We start from the raw sequence: 17,197 nt of genomic DNA, 5'->3' as shown, positions 1-17,197 counted from the left end.
TAGGCAGTCTAAAACTATTATATAGAACAGAAGTTTTTGTTTTCGAGATATCAACTGTTACAGTTCTCATTCTTTTATCCAGTAACATTTTTCTGTAGACAAATAAGTGCATATGTAGTGACAAATGAACTGTATATATATTTACATAGGTTGACAGACTGTTTGTAACTGAGGTAAAACAATTTTGTGATAACCTCAATGTCACTGCTTTTTGTGTAGGTCTGTGTTATTGGAGATGCTGCTGGACAAACTTTAGATGAAGCAACCAAAAGAATGACGGCAGTCCTGATGACAAATGACTTGTCCCTAAACTACAGCTTCTGCGGCCAGCACGGGAAAAGGGAATCTGGAACTCTACCTCTCTTTGAAGTTTTATACAGTAAGCATTTTGCTATGATTTTATTTTTGAAAAGCTTTTTTTTTTTCTTTCACTAAATGGATCTTTGAAAATATTACAATCATTACTCATATACATAACCAATAATATTTCCTTGATAACATACATTTTTCTTTCTTTAAAAGGGGCCATCAAGAGCAATGCAGCAACCAATGGAAGCAACCAGAAAGAAGTGGAAAGAGCTGTGGCACAGTGGCTGAGTGGTGGACAAGACGGGTGGAAACAGTGGTATAAGAGCACAGCACGACCTAGAGAAGCAACCTGCAAGAGCAGAAAGTTAATTTTATTTACAGTGGGTTTTTTTTCATTTAAGTATTGGGTTTTTGTAAAGCAAAATAAAGGGCTTTTTATTTTGAAAACTCAAAACTTTGTGTGATTTACATTATTATTTGTACTGTTTGGTTCCTAGTAAAAAGTTGTTACATTGTTTATTGGTGGTTTTATTATTTTATTTGTATTTTAAGTACATTGCTAGTATTTTCAATCACACCGCTAGTATACTAGTGCACTGTAGCATTATTGCCATTTTAAGTACATTATAGTACATTATTATTTAGTATTGGTAATATACTATAGCATAACTACACTGTTTAATAGAATTCCATGGTTTTATGTTTGTTTATTGATGAAATTAGGGGTTAACATTGTATTTTTCCTGGGCAATTATGTAGTGGGGCACATTAAGTGTGTTCAGTATTATCCAGGTGGAGGCACTGTGTCATAACATGTTTCATTGATATTAACACTACTAGGTTACACAAGAGGATTTTAGCCAATACATCATCTCAACACTAAGAACCAATGATCTCCCTGTTATATTTGCATACATTTGAGTGTTCCCATTCATTACATCAGGTGCCGAGCAAAAATACTATCCTTGTTTGTACTTTGCAGTCTGAATAGTCATAGGGTGGGGTTACATATTGACATCCTGAACCCATAATTAACAATATGCCTGAGGACAAAATCAACTGGGTCCCACAGGGAGCCTAACTGGGGCCCATAATGCAGCCCGCATTATGCCCACATGGGCCCAACTTCAAAACGCTTCCAACACGTAAATCCTGAACCCATATTTAACCCATATTTAACCCATTCGGGCAGCCACACTTGGGGCCCATGTGGAGCCTTTGGACAAAATCAGCGGGGTCCCACGTGGGGAGCCCAATTAGGGCCCATAATGCAGCCCTCATTATACCCACATGGGCACCACTTCAAAATCCTGGCTGGGTTGTTGCCTTCACCTACATGTGTTTTAATATTTTTCTGCATTCCAATAACAGCAAAAGCATTGCTGTGTCTGTGAAGATTCTAGAAAATCTGTACATCTGAGTATTTTTTTTTTTTCTGCCCAGCAGCTCTTTCACACACACTACAGTACATCTTACCGTATCGATAAACAAGCCACGGATACTTCATCTCCCATTCAAAATTATAAGAACGTATTTTATGTTTGTGTTTTTCAGCATTACTACTGTAGTACTCGTGCAGTCAGAAGTAGATGGCTGAGATGCAGATGGGTGATCCCCATGAGAATCCCCTGAAGATGCTGACAACTGACTTGCTATCAGTGTACACTCTGCACTAGGTATTCATTTTTATGCTTTGAAAAAGCCTGTCAAGCCCAAATATTAGGCTTACTGCTGCCACCTACAGGAGTACAGTGTACCTTAATCAATGCTGTTATATTGCAGAACAGTTTTTTTTAAACAAGCATTTTATGGTCTTTTTGCTGCAGTGTAATAGATTACCGCAAATATACATGTCTGCATCCCTTTCCCATTCTGTCCAATGGATTTATTTTGCGTCTAGGACCTCTGAGATATACACACACACACACACACACACACACACACACACACACACACACAAGCACGCAGTGGAATGTCGCATATCTGACCGTCACATACCCGTCCTGATCAATTAACCACCTCGCTAAATAAGTAAATAAATAAATAAATAAATATTAAACTTAGGCTATGAGAGTAATGGTATTGGCAGCAAGTGCAGCGTCCACAATGGAAACAGAAAGAAAGTGTTATAGCAAATCAGCTTTTTGGTGCATTCCCTTTAAGAGAGGTGCTGTGTGCGTGTGTCAGTCAGCTGTATGTAGCAGTGACGTTTCAATACACCAGTTGAGGAAGCTATGGGTGCATACCTAAACTCAACAGTAGTTTTCAGCGCTGAGTCAACAAAAATGTCACTAAAAGTCAACAGTTCCGGGTATTTAGGAACGCTTTGCTGATTAATGTACATCATTGCAGTGGCTGCTGCAGCTGTCTGTGAGGGTTTATGTGGAGAAAAAATTACAGAAATATCTGACAAAGAAGATTTTATGATGGAAGCTGTGGCTATAATGGCAGCTTACTGAAACAAAGCGCAAATGCAGAGCAAAAGTGCGCAACTATGTCCCAGACTTGGTGAATCTATATTCCAAAATAGATTTTAAGTCGCATTTCAGACTTTCTCAGCACTCAGTTACGGGGTATATGCTAAAACATCGCTAATTATCCCTTAATGTTATACAATAAAACTTATAGTTACTTTTTTGCAGTTTGCACAGTTTTATAAATTAAAAATAATGTTTTTTTGTTTCAGTTTGTTTTTTTTAACATTTATTGTTTTGAAGCTGATCTGCTTTGTAGCACAGTTTGATGCTACCATCTTTTCTGTTGAGTAGCTCATCAGCTCTTAGTGAGTTTGTCGGTGAGTTTGTTGAGTCAGTGTTGAGCCAATGCAACACGTCACTAGCCCTCTCGTTGAAATTAGGAACGGTTTTTGGAGGTGTGTTTTACTCTATTTTTGTGCAATGTGTTTATATGTTGGAGCGAACGGTTGCAGATATTGGCAGCGTGTTGTTGTAGCTTTTAAATGTATCTGACTTAAACAAAGCAAGCTTCATGTACACAATGCTTACCGGCAATTTTTTTAAAATAGCCGAGGGCAATATTTAAACCAATCTTCTTATTGGCTGATGGCAATATCAAGAAAGAACCATGACAGAGATATTAAGAAAGCAGAACCAGGGAGGTAGGGACTTCTAGAGTTAAGAAAGAAGCCAACAGTTGCAGGTTACTGTACATTTACTGTTTATTTTACATTTTTTTTAAAAAGCTTTGAGTGGAGATGGCTTATACTAAACTGCATAGCAACACTGTTTATTGTAGCCTAATTAATCTCGTTTACGTTTGCTTACTTTTAAAGCAAAGAATTTCCCCGTGTTTAAAGCAGTTTGAGTGTTGTTTTTGTTCACTAGCCTATTTATGTATGTGTAAATGTCATTTTCTGTAGATGTTTGCAAATCCGACTTTTTCACATATCCGCCTATACACCAGTTCACAGGGGGTCGGATATGTGACGTTTTACTGTGTGTGTGTGTATATATATATATATATATATATATATATATATATATATATATATATATATATATATATATATATATATATATATAGAGCATACATACATACATAGTCATCCGCTCTATAGGCTAAATTTGTGGTCGAAAGCCCTGCTTCATGATTTAAAAATAATAAACTGACACTGATAAATGATTATTTACTATAAAACTGATGATAGTCGTGGGGCACTGCTACATGTTTCCTGAAATGATTTCCCTCTAGGTACTCACAAGCACAGACTGACTGGATTCAGCAGAACCTCCCAGCTCCACATGACCTCTTTAAACTTTCTCAACACATCTCTATGTGTGTGTGAAAGCGCCACTCCAGGCAAATCTCTTTATTTGCATAGCTTGAATTTTTGCCTCAGCAATCAAAGCTTCTAATCCAACACTAGGATAATCTCAGGTTACTCAATTTCCCAACTAAACAAAGTCAGAACTATTCCAAATACGCTTGCATTATTTAAGATTGAGAAATGAACCTCATTTAGTAAATATAAAATAGTTATAGTAGTTTACAGCTTGTTGGTCCAAGCAATTTACCACGATATGGATATGTTTGGGACTGCTGATGGGGACCTTAACACTGAATACAGTGGTGGCCTTAATACTGAATAAGGAATAACAGTATTAAAAAAAAATAAGTTGAGAATTCAGGTAACATGGGTTCTCAATGCAGAATGCATACTGTGAGATAGACGTTCTCTATCTCATCTGCTAAATGTTATGTTTAGAGATGAGCAGCTTACAGATGTAGTGAGGCAGAAGGCAGACCTTTCCAAGGATGGAGTCGAACAGCCAGAGATGCAAAAAAAATATGCATTTTATTTAAACTGGCCAGTCAGGACAAGGACCAAAACACAGGAACAAAGAAAATAAATAAAAAAACAAAAAAAAAATCCACAAAAAATGACCAACCAATTGAATCACCTATTGGCATCAGTTAGCGTCACATCACTCTTAATTAATCCTTATAAAGGCAGCTCTTTCTAGTGTTTAGCTCGGATTGAAAAATAAAAAAAAATAAAAAATAAACATCTTTCCTTCAAATCACTCATTTGGTCCTTATATTCCTCTGGACCATCCGTTCCCCTCCCTTGGCACAAACCATTTGACGGGTAATTACCGCTCGCATCCAGTTCAAGACTCTTGTACTAGCCCACAGATGCCTTGACCAGACTGCACCCAGCTACCTCTAAACCCTAATCTCTCCCTACACCCCCACTCGACCTCTCCGCTCCTCATGCACTAGAAGACTGGCTCTACCTACTCTACGCTCTCCTGCCTCCAGAGCCCGCTCCTTCTCCACCCTCGTCCTGCAGTGGTGGAATGACCTTCCTACAGATGTCAGGACTGCCCAGTCCCTGACCACCTTCTGGCGCCTCCTCAAGACTCATCTCTTCAGACAGCACCTGTAGAACTCCTCTCTTCCCTCTGGACACTTATCACTCTTCCTTAAATATGCTTTACTTGCTCTTATCTGCCCCCTATTTTACTGCATTTAATCCTGTACTTTAGAGTACTGTAATCTGTCACAAGTGTTATTTAATCTGTAGTATTTTGTATTTAATTATATCCTGATGTAACTATCACTGACACTGTTATCTGCTCCGTTATTGAATCATAATAATAATCATAATAATAATAATAATAAATAATAATAATTAACAAAAAGCAAACAGAGACATTTGACCACTATTTATACCAAATACATACTCTTAACAATACATAGGGGTATATAAATATAAATAACAACACAACATTTCTATCTTTTAAAATGCATATTGAAAACTGTGTTCAGTTAACCTTACAGTGAATAAAGCAATGCTTCCCTATCCATTTCAATGGGCACGCCCCCGCTATTTTATCTAGATGTGAAAGTGCGCGCACACGCATAGCTGTGCAGACCAGCCACCGCGGTCGCCATTACCACCCAAAACAAAAGTGAAACTGTCTTTACAAGCATAACTCATAACTCAGGTAAGTTTGGTCCCACAACACAGTGTCATAACATTTCATGGGAACGGTACCTTTTTACATGAAATGTTAACATGACCTGTTTTCTTTTTTTAAACACTGTGGCAGGATGGCTTGCAGTGGTGAGGTGTGGTGACGTCACGGACCAGGAAGTAACAGAAACCAAAACAATGGATGGGAAGGTGAAACTGAACGTAACAGCGTTCAGCTGATTTAATTAAATAAATAAACAAAAGATTTAAACAAACAAAAAAAATAAAACAAAAAGGCGCGTTAGCCAAACAAATAAAGTTTTCGCAGTTGTTTGTTTTTTTTAATTTGTTTTCTCTCTCCTCGCTCTCTCCGCTCCCCGTACTCTCCTCTGTACACTCCTCCCCTCAGCACGGACAGCTGCAGGTTCTTATACTCTGGCCAAGGGGTTAACTAGCTGTTAATTATCTTATTACCCCTAGGCCACAGTCTGCACAAGTTTAGTAAGGATGCGTGACTGTCAGCTAGTTAAATAATCAGTAGCTGATCAGCCACGCATCCTCACGGGGTTTTAAATTATAAAAACAATAACAATAACTGCGCCACAAACAAAAATACAAATAATAATAAATAAATATATAGGAGCGGGACACTCTGCCACAAACACTAATTAGTTTTCTTTTTTCATTTTTATTACAGGAATGCACGCTCCACTGGACCAAACTCCAGCAAGACAACACACCGCTAAGTACATTTTTGGTTTCCCTTACTATCAATGCTGTTTTTAGTTCTGCTTGGATTTAAATGTGGTTGTTTAATTTAGGAGATTAGGTACTAGTGAGAAAGCACAGGCAGCGTTTCTCACATATACAGCTTTGCAGCAGGGGTATTTGGGGACATGACGACACTTAAAAAGAGAAATATTTAACAAAAAACAAACTGGTTGCAGAAACTATAAAGGCTGAAATTAAACATTTTGTGTTTATTTATTTTTGGCTCATTATTGACTAGACATCAACAGGGGTTAAAAAAAAAAGGACCAGATCATAAGTGAAACTCACTGGTGCCCAGTGGCTCACCTAGTAAAATCACAACTGCACCAAATACGTGATTGTTGGAATCCCATTCATGCAGAAACAGGAGGGAAAACTCCTTAATGGTTGACTGTACCAGCCACACATTTTGGAAAAGTTTTGCCAGTTTTTATCAAAGTTTATGCCTGTCTGACAATGAAGAAGATGTTTCAGATCAGTTTCTTTAGTTGTACTCTGATACTATGGTTTTGTGTTTGAAGTTATCAGACACATTCACACATTACACACAGGAAACCCTATGACTGTCCTTCGTTACCTTTCCTCTGCAGGAGGCTCTGTCTGGCCTGGACGAAAGCCAGGATGTCTGCGTCGGTCTGTTGGTCCCCGGTAAGAGGAATTGGGGAGACCAGCATTCCAGGAGCTCTACAACACAAGGAACATCTTACATCTCATGAAGCTGTCGTACAACAGTGTCAAGACCCCTGAGATCCTACACATAATCACCATTCTAAAAATACAGTGTCAAGTTTAATTCAAGATCAAAGGGGAAGACACACTCTCACAGTGGTGTTAAGACTCAGGGAGCCCCAAGGAAGGAGCAGGTATATCGCCAACCTCCTTCACATCTTTGCATAGTCTGCAACAACTGTAACTGCAAGTAACAATGAACTCACAGACATGGGCTGTGGAGCAGAAACAGCCTGCTGTTAAATGAAAAGTCAGGTTTGGCTGTCAAAGTGATGTAAGCAACTAGAAATAACTGAAAGGCTTTTAGTAATTTATATGTATGTGTGTCACTTATCCGTGTAATATCAATATACACTGCGAATGAAAGAATAGTTTATCTGCATGCTCTGAATGTTATTCTTTAAATTAATGTTGCATGCAGGTTAATCTGTGTGTGTGGATATCTGTGTGTTTGCTAGCATGTCCCTGGTAGAAGAAATTCCCTCTCCCTCCCTCCCTCTCTCTCTCTCCCTCTCGTTGATTTCTAAGCTGTTCGCCCAACCAAACTTGAAGTGTGAACCCCTGATTTAGACCAATCCCTGAAAAAAAAGTTTTCGGTATGTTTCAGAATTCGGCTTTGTGCACATTCTCATTGACTCATGATTATTTTTTGATATGTCCATTTAATATATTGGTTTGTATTATTACCTGAGACTGGAAGTCGATGCCGTGCGACTCGCCAAATGACTTCTCGCAGATGACTCTCTGGATGTAGGAGCATGACTCGGATTGAAGCTTCTGTAAAAAATAAGACTCATTTCAATGTCAGTTACCTTGCAATACACCCACATTCTGTTTGTCCCAATCATTTTCAATTTTAGGGTTATCCACAGCACACAAGCAAGGCATCTGCATAAGCCCAAATGTCCAGAGCAACAGCTGTTCATATAATTGAATATGCATTTATGGTCTGGCATTTGCACTGTTTTTTTAATAAAGGGAAAAACTGGTAATGGTACATATTAAGCATGAAAGCTATACCCAGGCAAATAAAATGATTGGGATTGTTTAACTGTTTTTGCATAGAGGGGTTATCAGTCTGTGACAGGGGGTTTGGTGATTCTAGGGGAGTGTTGCTGTATTGTGGAGCTTGTGACTGCATTACACTGAAGGACTAACCTCAGGTCTGAAGCAGAAGGGACAGCAGAAAGACTGGAATCAAACTCCCTGCAACACCAAATAAAAGAAAATGAGGGAAGCTGCTTTAGCAAAAGGATAGATTTTTTCCAAATCCCTTGCTATTACACTACAGTCACCATGGGGGCAGCAGCTGAACATCCTATTAACAGCTTGACTGGGAGAATCCAATCTGAATGTGTGCACCTTTGGGGTTTGCACTTTGAGAACTGCCAGTTATCTTAAATTAGATCAGGTTTGGTTGTACTGATTCACAGCATCCTTTATAATCATGACAGTATCATTGTTACTGTTATATTGTTCACAATAAAATTTAAAATCCAGTACTGCCTTCTATAGAGACAGCCTGCTTGGTTTACTGTAGCTAACTATCTTCCATGAGGTCACAAAAGATTGGCTTCTGTGTATATTGTCAGTAAACACATGATAACTTAATACAGTGCAGGACCAAGAGCTAACACAAAAGCAACCCAACATGGGGCTAGGTGGTGCTGCAAGCTTATTGATAAGACACTTATTCCATTCACCTCTGGAATCTTGTCTCATCTTACCAGTGAAATTAGTTTGGTGGCCACAGCCTAGTCCGCATGTGCACAAGTCTACACCACAAAATCACCACACTACAGTATTCAGAACAAGTCAGATAGTTTTGTTGTATAACACAGGAGGCCAAAATATAAATGTCTGTTAATGGGTTCATTTATTTTAAGGTTTCTACAAAAACAAAATAACATTATTCATGGTCATTTTATGTAACAACAATATTCTGTTTTGATTGTTTAATTTCAGATACCACTTTAGGGATGCCAGAGTATTGAAAAGACATGCTCACAAAGGAAAGTGCTTCAAAACAGACTAGCGAACTTCATGGCCCTCTATCGCATTTTTAGAAATTTATCAGAATCCAGACAATTGTAGAAACCGAGGAGATTTCCTCACGAATTTGCTGCAAAGCGAGTCACAGCATTGCAGGTCGAGAAGTTCAAGTTGGATACTTGATTCTACAGCTTGTTGATCAGCTGAAAATGGGCCAGCAAACAACTTCAGTTTGTCTTTATACCTCTGAAAGTCTGAGAATTGCTGCTGAAATGAACGCTGAGGCCTCTCCACGACTTCAGAATAGGGCACCGAGTTATGATTAGAAAGCATCTGCTGGCAGGTAGGAAAGTGAGAGAGGTCACCTGCTTGCAATTGCATATGGAATAGCTTCAGTTTAGTTTAAAATGTTGTGATTTGGTTGGCGAGGTAAGAGACAAGTGGTTCCTTTCCTTGAAGCCGGACATTCAGATCATTCAGATGGGCAGTAAGGTCAGTAAGGAAAGCGAGATCACAGAGCTGCTTCGCATCATCCAGTGGGGTTACAGGTCTTTCTTTCTCTGTCAGAAAAGCTCTGATCTCTGCCAGCAGCACCTCAAGCCTTTTCAAAACTTTACCTCTGTTGAGCCACTGGACTGCGGTATGATAAACCACTGCCAGGGAGAAGTATACAAGTTTTTTTTGCCACATTATTCAACTGATACAAAACATCTTTTCTCAGTTCTGACACACACCGCTTACGATACAATTCAAACGGACTTGTTTAAAGTTCGGAGCTTGAGCGGGTCAGAGTTTTTCGCATGCTAATAACGAACAGTCTTTCACAAAATCCCCATCAGTAAATGGTCGAAATGTCTTACCAATTAATTAAGCTATTTCATAGTTTACCTCTATTGCACTTTTAATTTCTTTCTGCACCTTTTGGAAGACATCTTGCTGGGCAGACAGCTGTCATCTAAGATCTCGCAGTTCTCCAGAGTACTCATTAAAACTTGAATGCTTTGTGTCGTAATGCCTCTTTAACTTAAATTCCTTTGGCACTGCAACAGTTCCCTTACAAATTAAACAGTTATTTAATCTGATGTCTTCCACAAAGCAATATTTTTCGGTCCAAGTTTTGTTGAATTTCCGATGATCATTATCAATTTTTCTCCAGCCATAACTCATACAAATGAAATATGCAAAGATATTTTAATGAAACGTACTAACAGTCAACTTCAACACTACAAGTCAGTATACCACCGGCGCCAATCGAGCATAGCAAATTCCCTGCCTTGATTGGTTTACCTGTCATTTTTGCAAAGATGTACACCCTGAAGAACCAATGCACGCATTATGAATGTAAAAATCAAACTTCAGGCATCAACCAGTCATGATGGGGAGTTCTCCATTTAGCTTCTGCCTCCGTTGCTAAGGAAGTGGCATGTATGTATATTTGCGCACAGAAAGAAAGTAGGCCTATTTATCAATGTTTTTATATGAATAAACGCACTGTTCTGTGAAACTGGTAAATAAAATGATATTGTGGAAAATTATATTTAAAAAAAGATAAAGTATTGTGGTCCACAGAATGTCTCTCTGCAAGCCGTATGTTGTGCACCATTGGTCTAGACACAGCGGCACAGGACTGAATGGCTGGGCGTGTTCAGGTCAGGATTGAGGCGTGCTTGCTCACAGATCTGTGAGGGTCATCTCTTGGTTCTGTGTGCCTACTATCCCTGAGCCTTTTCCCAATAATGCATTTCTACCTGTGCTCAGTTTGAAAGTCGTGACCATACTTAACTTCCATTCCCTCTGTCTCGCCAATTTCCTCTTTTCACTTGGCTAACCGAAGTAGCGGAGGTTGCCAAGCTACTCTACCCTGGAGACGAGAGCGCAGCCTGACCAATAGGGGTCACTGTGGTGCTGTGAGGTGAACCTCTCGAGCCAGCGGGAGTGCAAAGGCCATTGCAGCTTATAGTGGTTCACTGTCAAGAGCGACAACTCTGCATGAGCAGGATGAACATGGCAGTTCATTTATTAGGTGAGGCATCAGCATTAATGATTTGAAAAACTAAAAACACCTACAAAATAAACCTAATTCTCTTCAGATTATTAGCTTTTTTCTCCCCACACTACACATGCAAGTGTTTGTTGTCATACTAGAATATATACAGTACCTTAAATGTAATTTTAAAAGACAGTTAAAGCTAGATCTTTTCAGCGATGCTTGTGATAAAAGGTTAAAGAAGTGAACCTGCCAGTAACTTAGTCTGCTCAGATGGTTTTACAGAGCTGTATACCTGTGCTTTAGTTCATGTAACTTTAGAATGTATTTATGTTTCTCTGAGGTAATTGATGAGCAATCAGATATTTTATTGTGTCCCGAGACTGCTTTTGCTGTTTTTACCATTGGAAAAACTGAAGACTAGTGATCGGTACTGTAAAAAGCTATGATAAAATCATCACCCCTCTTTTGATACCAAGATACAGAGAAGCAGCTAATTTCCCCTATCAGGGATACACAGTTACATTTATATACAGCTATGACCAAAAGTTTTGCATCACCTAGAATTTTAGGATTGAGAGATGTTTTTTAAACTATATGAACATAACTTAGATCTTTAATTTAACATCATGTAATCAAAGAAACAAAAAAATGATATTGCAAATGTGTACCAGAAGCCATAATAGTAGTACAGTATTTCATGTTAGATTTTAAAATGTCACATTTTTCAATTTTTGTCAGTTTTTCGTTAAGTATATGCAAAATTACAACGCAGGACTTGGACTCAAGTCGGACTCAAGACGGCGTTTTCGAGTCATGGCCGCAAAAGACTCAGACTCGACCTTGTGGGACTCGGACTCGGACTCAGACTTGAACATTCAGGCTCCGTGACTCGGAGATACTAACGACTAGCCCTTTTGTATTTTCTATTACACAAGTAATATTACAGTTACTAGGAAACTGTGCACAATAAAAACCCACCCAACGAGACATTATCCAATCACTTGTTAGCTCTGTTGTCTTTGCAGCCAGTCATAGTAAGAATAAGAAATTGGAAGCGAGTTAGGTTGTAGCGTAAACACACGCCCACACAAACCCAACTGCAACCACCCCAGACCAAGCCTTTTTTTCCCTATTTTGCATTAAGTTTTATAAGGAATAAATAATGTCAGTATGGTAAACAAGTAAGTAATTATTTGGCTTTTAACGAGCCTTACTCTTTACTATGAACTGTATTCTAAGTTTTTTTTAAGCACTGTAGAAATACATTTCTAAAACTATATTCTTGAAAAATATGTAATTTGATTTTGCTGAGCTCCCTGAATCTGTGGTATATAATTTATTTGTTTGCACTGAAAACAATAGAACATTGGTCACCTTAATAATTTTGACTTTACTGAAAACAAAAACGTATGAAAAAAGAATAATCATATACATTTGAACTGAAGCACAATCTCGTAAATGCATCACTGTATTACACACTTAATAAAGTGCAAATGCAATGAAAGTGAAACATAACATTTCTGTTTTGCAAAACAAATAATAAAAATAATACTAAATTTACTATTTAAGAACACAGTATATATACAGTTCCGGCAATGTCTAAATCAGATTAGCAGATTTTACCTGAACTGAAGTCTAAGTAGATGCTATAGTCAGAGGTGAAAGTAACTTTCATTTTGTACTTGTGTAGTGTTATTTTCAGGTAAGTGTTAAAAAGTGGTACTCAGCGCACTGTACTTGCTCACGCATGCCTAAACAACTTATGCTAAGAAAGCTGGGAAGGGGCTTTTCAAATCTGGTATGTTATGCTGTTTTCGGTCTTTTACATCTTTTTAAATTTAATGTATCATATTTTCCAGTCTTTTATGTCATTATTAATGTAATTTATCATATGTTTCCAACATTAAGAAAATAGTATGCATATATTTATCATATGCAATACATTTGGTCTAGTACATTTCTTTTACTTATGCAACTTTGTAGTGGACTTCTCATTAATAGTTTTTTTCTTTTTAGAGAAATTGATTGTTTTCAGTTTTCAAAAAAAGAATGTCTAATTAATGGTAAATGTACCTCTTTTTGACAATAGGAAAACACCCATCAGATTGCAACTGATTGCACCTGTACCACTTTCTGACATCACACGTGTCAAGTTTTGGTATGCATACCACATTCTGACGATGTACCACTTTCTAGCACTACACAGGCTCTATAGTCCAGATCACGGCATCTATCAAAGTGAAAAACAACGTCCACAAACTTGAAGCTTATCTATAAACTTCAGTTACATTTAAACAGTATTGCAATTCTAGTTCCATTTCCAAAAGAAAAGAAGATAGTGACTGACAAGTTGAAAAAGGCATGCAAATATAATAATCTAGCTAGAAAAAATAAACTGAAATAATTTTTTTTGTATTTTTATTTATTATTTGTGCATTTTTCCTGAGGTATATCAGACAACGTCCGTTAGGTAAAACTGCTCCCCCACTACTACCACTAGTTTAATGAAAATTGATTTGAGTTTGGTTCAAGGACTCTGACTCAGACTCGGGACTATATATGTAACCAGTGACTCCTTACCTGGTTTTGTGATTGCTTTTCTGGGACTTTGTATTAGACACAGCAGGGGTTCTCCACGCATTTTCTGATGCACCTCTTCCTGATCGTTCCTCTTGTGGCTGTAGCAATAAAGAAAAGCATGCAAATCTTTTTCAATTAGACTTTTCAATATCAGTTTCCAGGTAACAAAACAGGGCATTGCCCTTGATGAATCGGCTCTCAAAGACAGACAGCAACAGCAGAGCTGGTTATCACTGGGGTGAAAAATGTATGCACAAGGGCTCAAACGGAAGCTTTCAATCTGTCAGAAGTCTAATGTAGTACTTACTATGGTGACAGCACAGGTAACTGAAGTCAAAATTCTCAAAGCTTTTAAACTCAATTTTATTTAGGAAAAAATAATACACAAATTGATAGTCATGAAACTTGTAAGAAACAACTTGAGACTGTTTATAATGTGCTGTGTTTAACATCTGATTTTATTTCTGGTTTATCAATAACTTTTTTCCTGTCTGAAAACAAATGTGCAATAACAATATGGAGAACAACATTTTTTAAATTGTTTTTATAAATGTCTTAAACTATGTTATACAGTGCAATACACTCATCCAATGCCTTCACCAGGAGTCTTATGATCTTATAATAGGTAAATACATTAATTAATCAATGAATAAAGCAACAGGATTATAGTCTGAATGGTTATCTCCTCAAATCAGAATTCCTCAGTAAGACAGTTCTTGCAGGGATTTGGAGATGCAATCCCTTCGTTGCTCTTTGTTGCTATTAAACAAGAAATCTATTTACCTTTCTTCTTTTTTTACTTCCTTCAGTTTCCTTCACTTGCTGGCAGCGTTTGATGTATCAACAAAAGCACAATCTGGGGAAATGATCATGATAAAGATCTTCTGTTTTTGTCTTTTCCCAAAAGCCTGTCCTGGACTGACGGCCCTCCGCGGCATGAACTTGGCAATGAAACCAGGGCTGCCGGCACACAGGAGCTGACTGACAATGAGCTGAATGTGAAGAGCAGCACAGAGGCCAGGCAGCTCCAGGTTCAGGATCCAGGCTCGGTTGCAGGTGCCGAGTCTACCGTTAAGAATTAAAAGTATTCCTTCAGACGTCACAATTAACATGATCCACTTCTTAAAGTAGTGGGCTTTAGTGTGGGTTTGAACAGGTTTGAACCAGGCTGCAGTGTGGAATGTAGTGGGTTTTGAGTAGCTGAGTGGTTTCAGTGCTGGATTGCAGTGTGGGTCCAGAAAGTTTTTCAAAATTGGCATTTCTTTAAGATTTACAGAAAAGGCCCAATTTTGGGGGACCACTGTACCTTCAGTGGTTAGAGTGCAGTAGGTTTGAAGAGCCCAGTGGTTAGAGTGCTGGGCAGCAGCAGTGTGGAAGGAAGTTGTTACGCACTGTGGAAGGAAGTTACTGGGAATAACAGGCCCGAGGACCATGGCCTTTGAACCTAAATTCCCATAAACTGAGCACCCCTGCAGCAGATAAAAAAAACTTCTGTACTCTCCTGCTCAGGTGTTTCCATGAGTGGTAGAATATTGTTCAGGTTTACATTCAAGAAAAAAAAAGATGCTTTTGAAAAAAAAAGAAAAGAAATTAAGTCCTGTAAAATAAATATCCTAATAATTTATAAAGAATGTCTCAAGAGTGGTTCATTACAGATTCAGACTTCTACCTTCTCTGTGCAGTGGATTCATTTAATAGATCCAGTACAGACCGGAAGCCCTGGTTACTAATTCTCAATGTATGATCAGAGGGATCTCAGTAAACTTATGGGTGACATTAGGGATGCTGGGATATAAAGGCTGCATAGGCAAAATATATATTTTTGATCCTGGTAGACATTACCATAATAAAGCACCATGTGCTAGAATACTGGGGCTATTACAATAAAGTTCAGCACAGCTGGTGAGCCAGTGCTAAATCAAAGAGGTTTTAATTGTTTAAAACCCCCCGGATAGGGTTACATCACTCTACTCTGGAGGTGGTTAAGATGCTGTGTGTCCACACAGCTTCCATTCCTTCCCTGTGTTTGGTCTACTGCTCTCTGGTCTCTGGAGAGAACAGGTGGAGCTGAGCAGTGTGTGTCTGCATGGGCGGTAGGGGAGGGGGCATCAGAAAGGGGATACCTGTAGCCTGGCAGCCTCTTCGGACCACCACACTTCAAAGTCCCTCTGCAGCTTCACCTTGGCCCGCTCCAGCAGTAGCTGCAAGTGCTCAATCTCCGTCTTTAGGCCTTTGAGACGCCCAAAGGTTGCTTTGTAGCTGTGAAGAGAAAACATATGACAGGTTAATACAAGGGTCACTGGCTTATGAAAAGTAAAAAATGCTTGAAGAAAAAAAGTGTCATCACAATAAAGGCGGGGGGGTGGCATGGGCAGTAATAAAGTTACTCAAATCAGAATTCAAGGCGCACCTGTTTTCACCTTGGTTGTTGCATCTAATAAATTGAGCCATCCTGTAGTTAGTTTCTTTCTTTCTTTCTTTAAAAATGCCTGCGTGTAAAAGTACTGCCTTTAATGCACTTTAACTTGCACTTATTTGCTCCCTATTTTACTGTATTTAATCCTGCACTTAACCCAATCTGTAGTATTTTGTATTTCACTTGCGCTCGTATCTAACCCTGATGTAACTATCAGCACTGTTATCTGCTTTTGAACTGCTGCAATATCAAATCATACTGTGTTTTGTATTTGCTCTTACTGAAGTCATTGTATTTTGTATCTTGCTCTTAATTGTACTGTAATTCTTGATATGTATTTTTTTTGTATACAACTGTAAGCCTGCCTGGGTAAGGGCGTCTGCTAAGAAATACATAATAATAATAATAATAATAATAATAATAATAATAATAATAATAATAATACTTGCCCTGTCTCCATCATGAGATAATTGTATGATATGTCAGGGTCAGAGTGAACTCCTGAGCAGTGTACTTTTCCTGGGGTGGACCCTTAATAACTAATGAATGCTTGTGATGTGTGTGTGTGTGTGGGTGTGTGGGAGTGGGCTCTGGCCTGCTCACCTCTTCTTCTCTTCCTCAATGTGAACTCGTAGCTCTTCCTCTACAGGGTCAGGTTCAGCAAGGTCTACAGTGCTGCTGATTACTCCTAGAGGGAGAAAAAAACCCTTTTAATACAAGGCTGTGGAAGAAAGAAAGAAAGACCAAATGAATAACAGATATTCCGTTGGACTTCCTAAGAATTTGCAGCCATTATTTTAAACGGTAACCAGGAAGAGAAAAAGCAGCCACAAGGGGACACTCCCACAATGGCAAATTCTTCTTGTAATAATTTCCTGAGCGGTGAGTCACATTACCTCCGCAGCTAGACCAAGAAGAATTGCTTTTTTAAAACTATCTTCATGTAGCAAACTGAATCATTAAATACAAG

General features: G+C 38.5%; 1 protein-coding gene across 2 annotated transcripts in view; it reads right to left on the bottom strand.

Annotated features, from left to right (window-relative positions):
* The window catches only part of LOC117403331 (kinesin-like protein KIF6), a 132,704-nt gene that overhangs the window by 9,972 nt on the left and 105,535 nt on the right, over positions 1–17,197 (bottom strand). Inside the window, exons 17-22 of one of the 2 annotated variants that reach the window (XM_034005399.3) lie at positions 16,831–16,915; positions 15,935–16,070; positions 13,812–13,909; positions 8,408–8,455; positions 7,937–8,026; positions 7,098–7,204 (exon numbers count right to left, since the gene is read on the bottom strand). In XM_034005399.3, coding sequence (XP_033861290.2) covers positions 7,098–7,204; positions 7,937–8,026; positions 8,408–8,455; positions 13,812–13,909; positions 15,935–16,070; positions 16,831–16,915 — 564 coding nt within the window. The remainder of the gene's footprint in view (positions 1–7,097; positions 7,205–7,936; positions 8,027–8,407; positions 8,456–13,811; positions 13,910–15,934; positions 16,071–16,830; positions 16,916–17,197) is intronic. The other variant, XM_034005401.3, reaches the window with a different exon arrangement.

Source organism: Acipenser ruthenus, chromosome 5, assembly GCF_902713425.1.
Source record: "Acipenser ruthenus chromosome 5, fAciRut3.2 maternal haplotype, whole genome shotgun sequence".
NCBI classification, from domain to species: domain Eukaryota; kingdom Metazoa; phylum Chordata; class Actinopteri; order Acipenseriformes; family Acipenseridae; genus Acipenser; species Acipenser ruthenus.
Note: the sequence above shows the minus strand (reverse complement) of the source record. Positions and strands in the feature narration are given on the sequence as shown.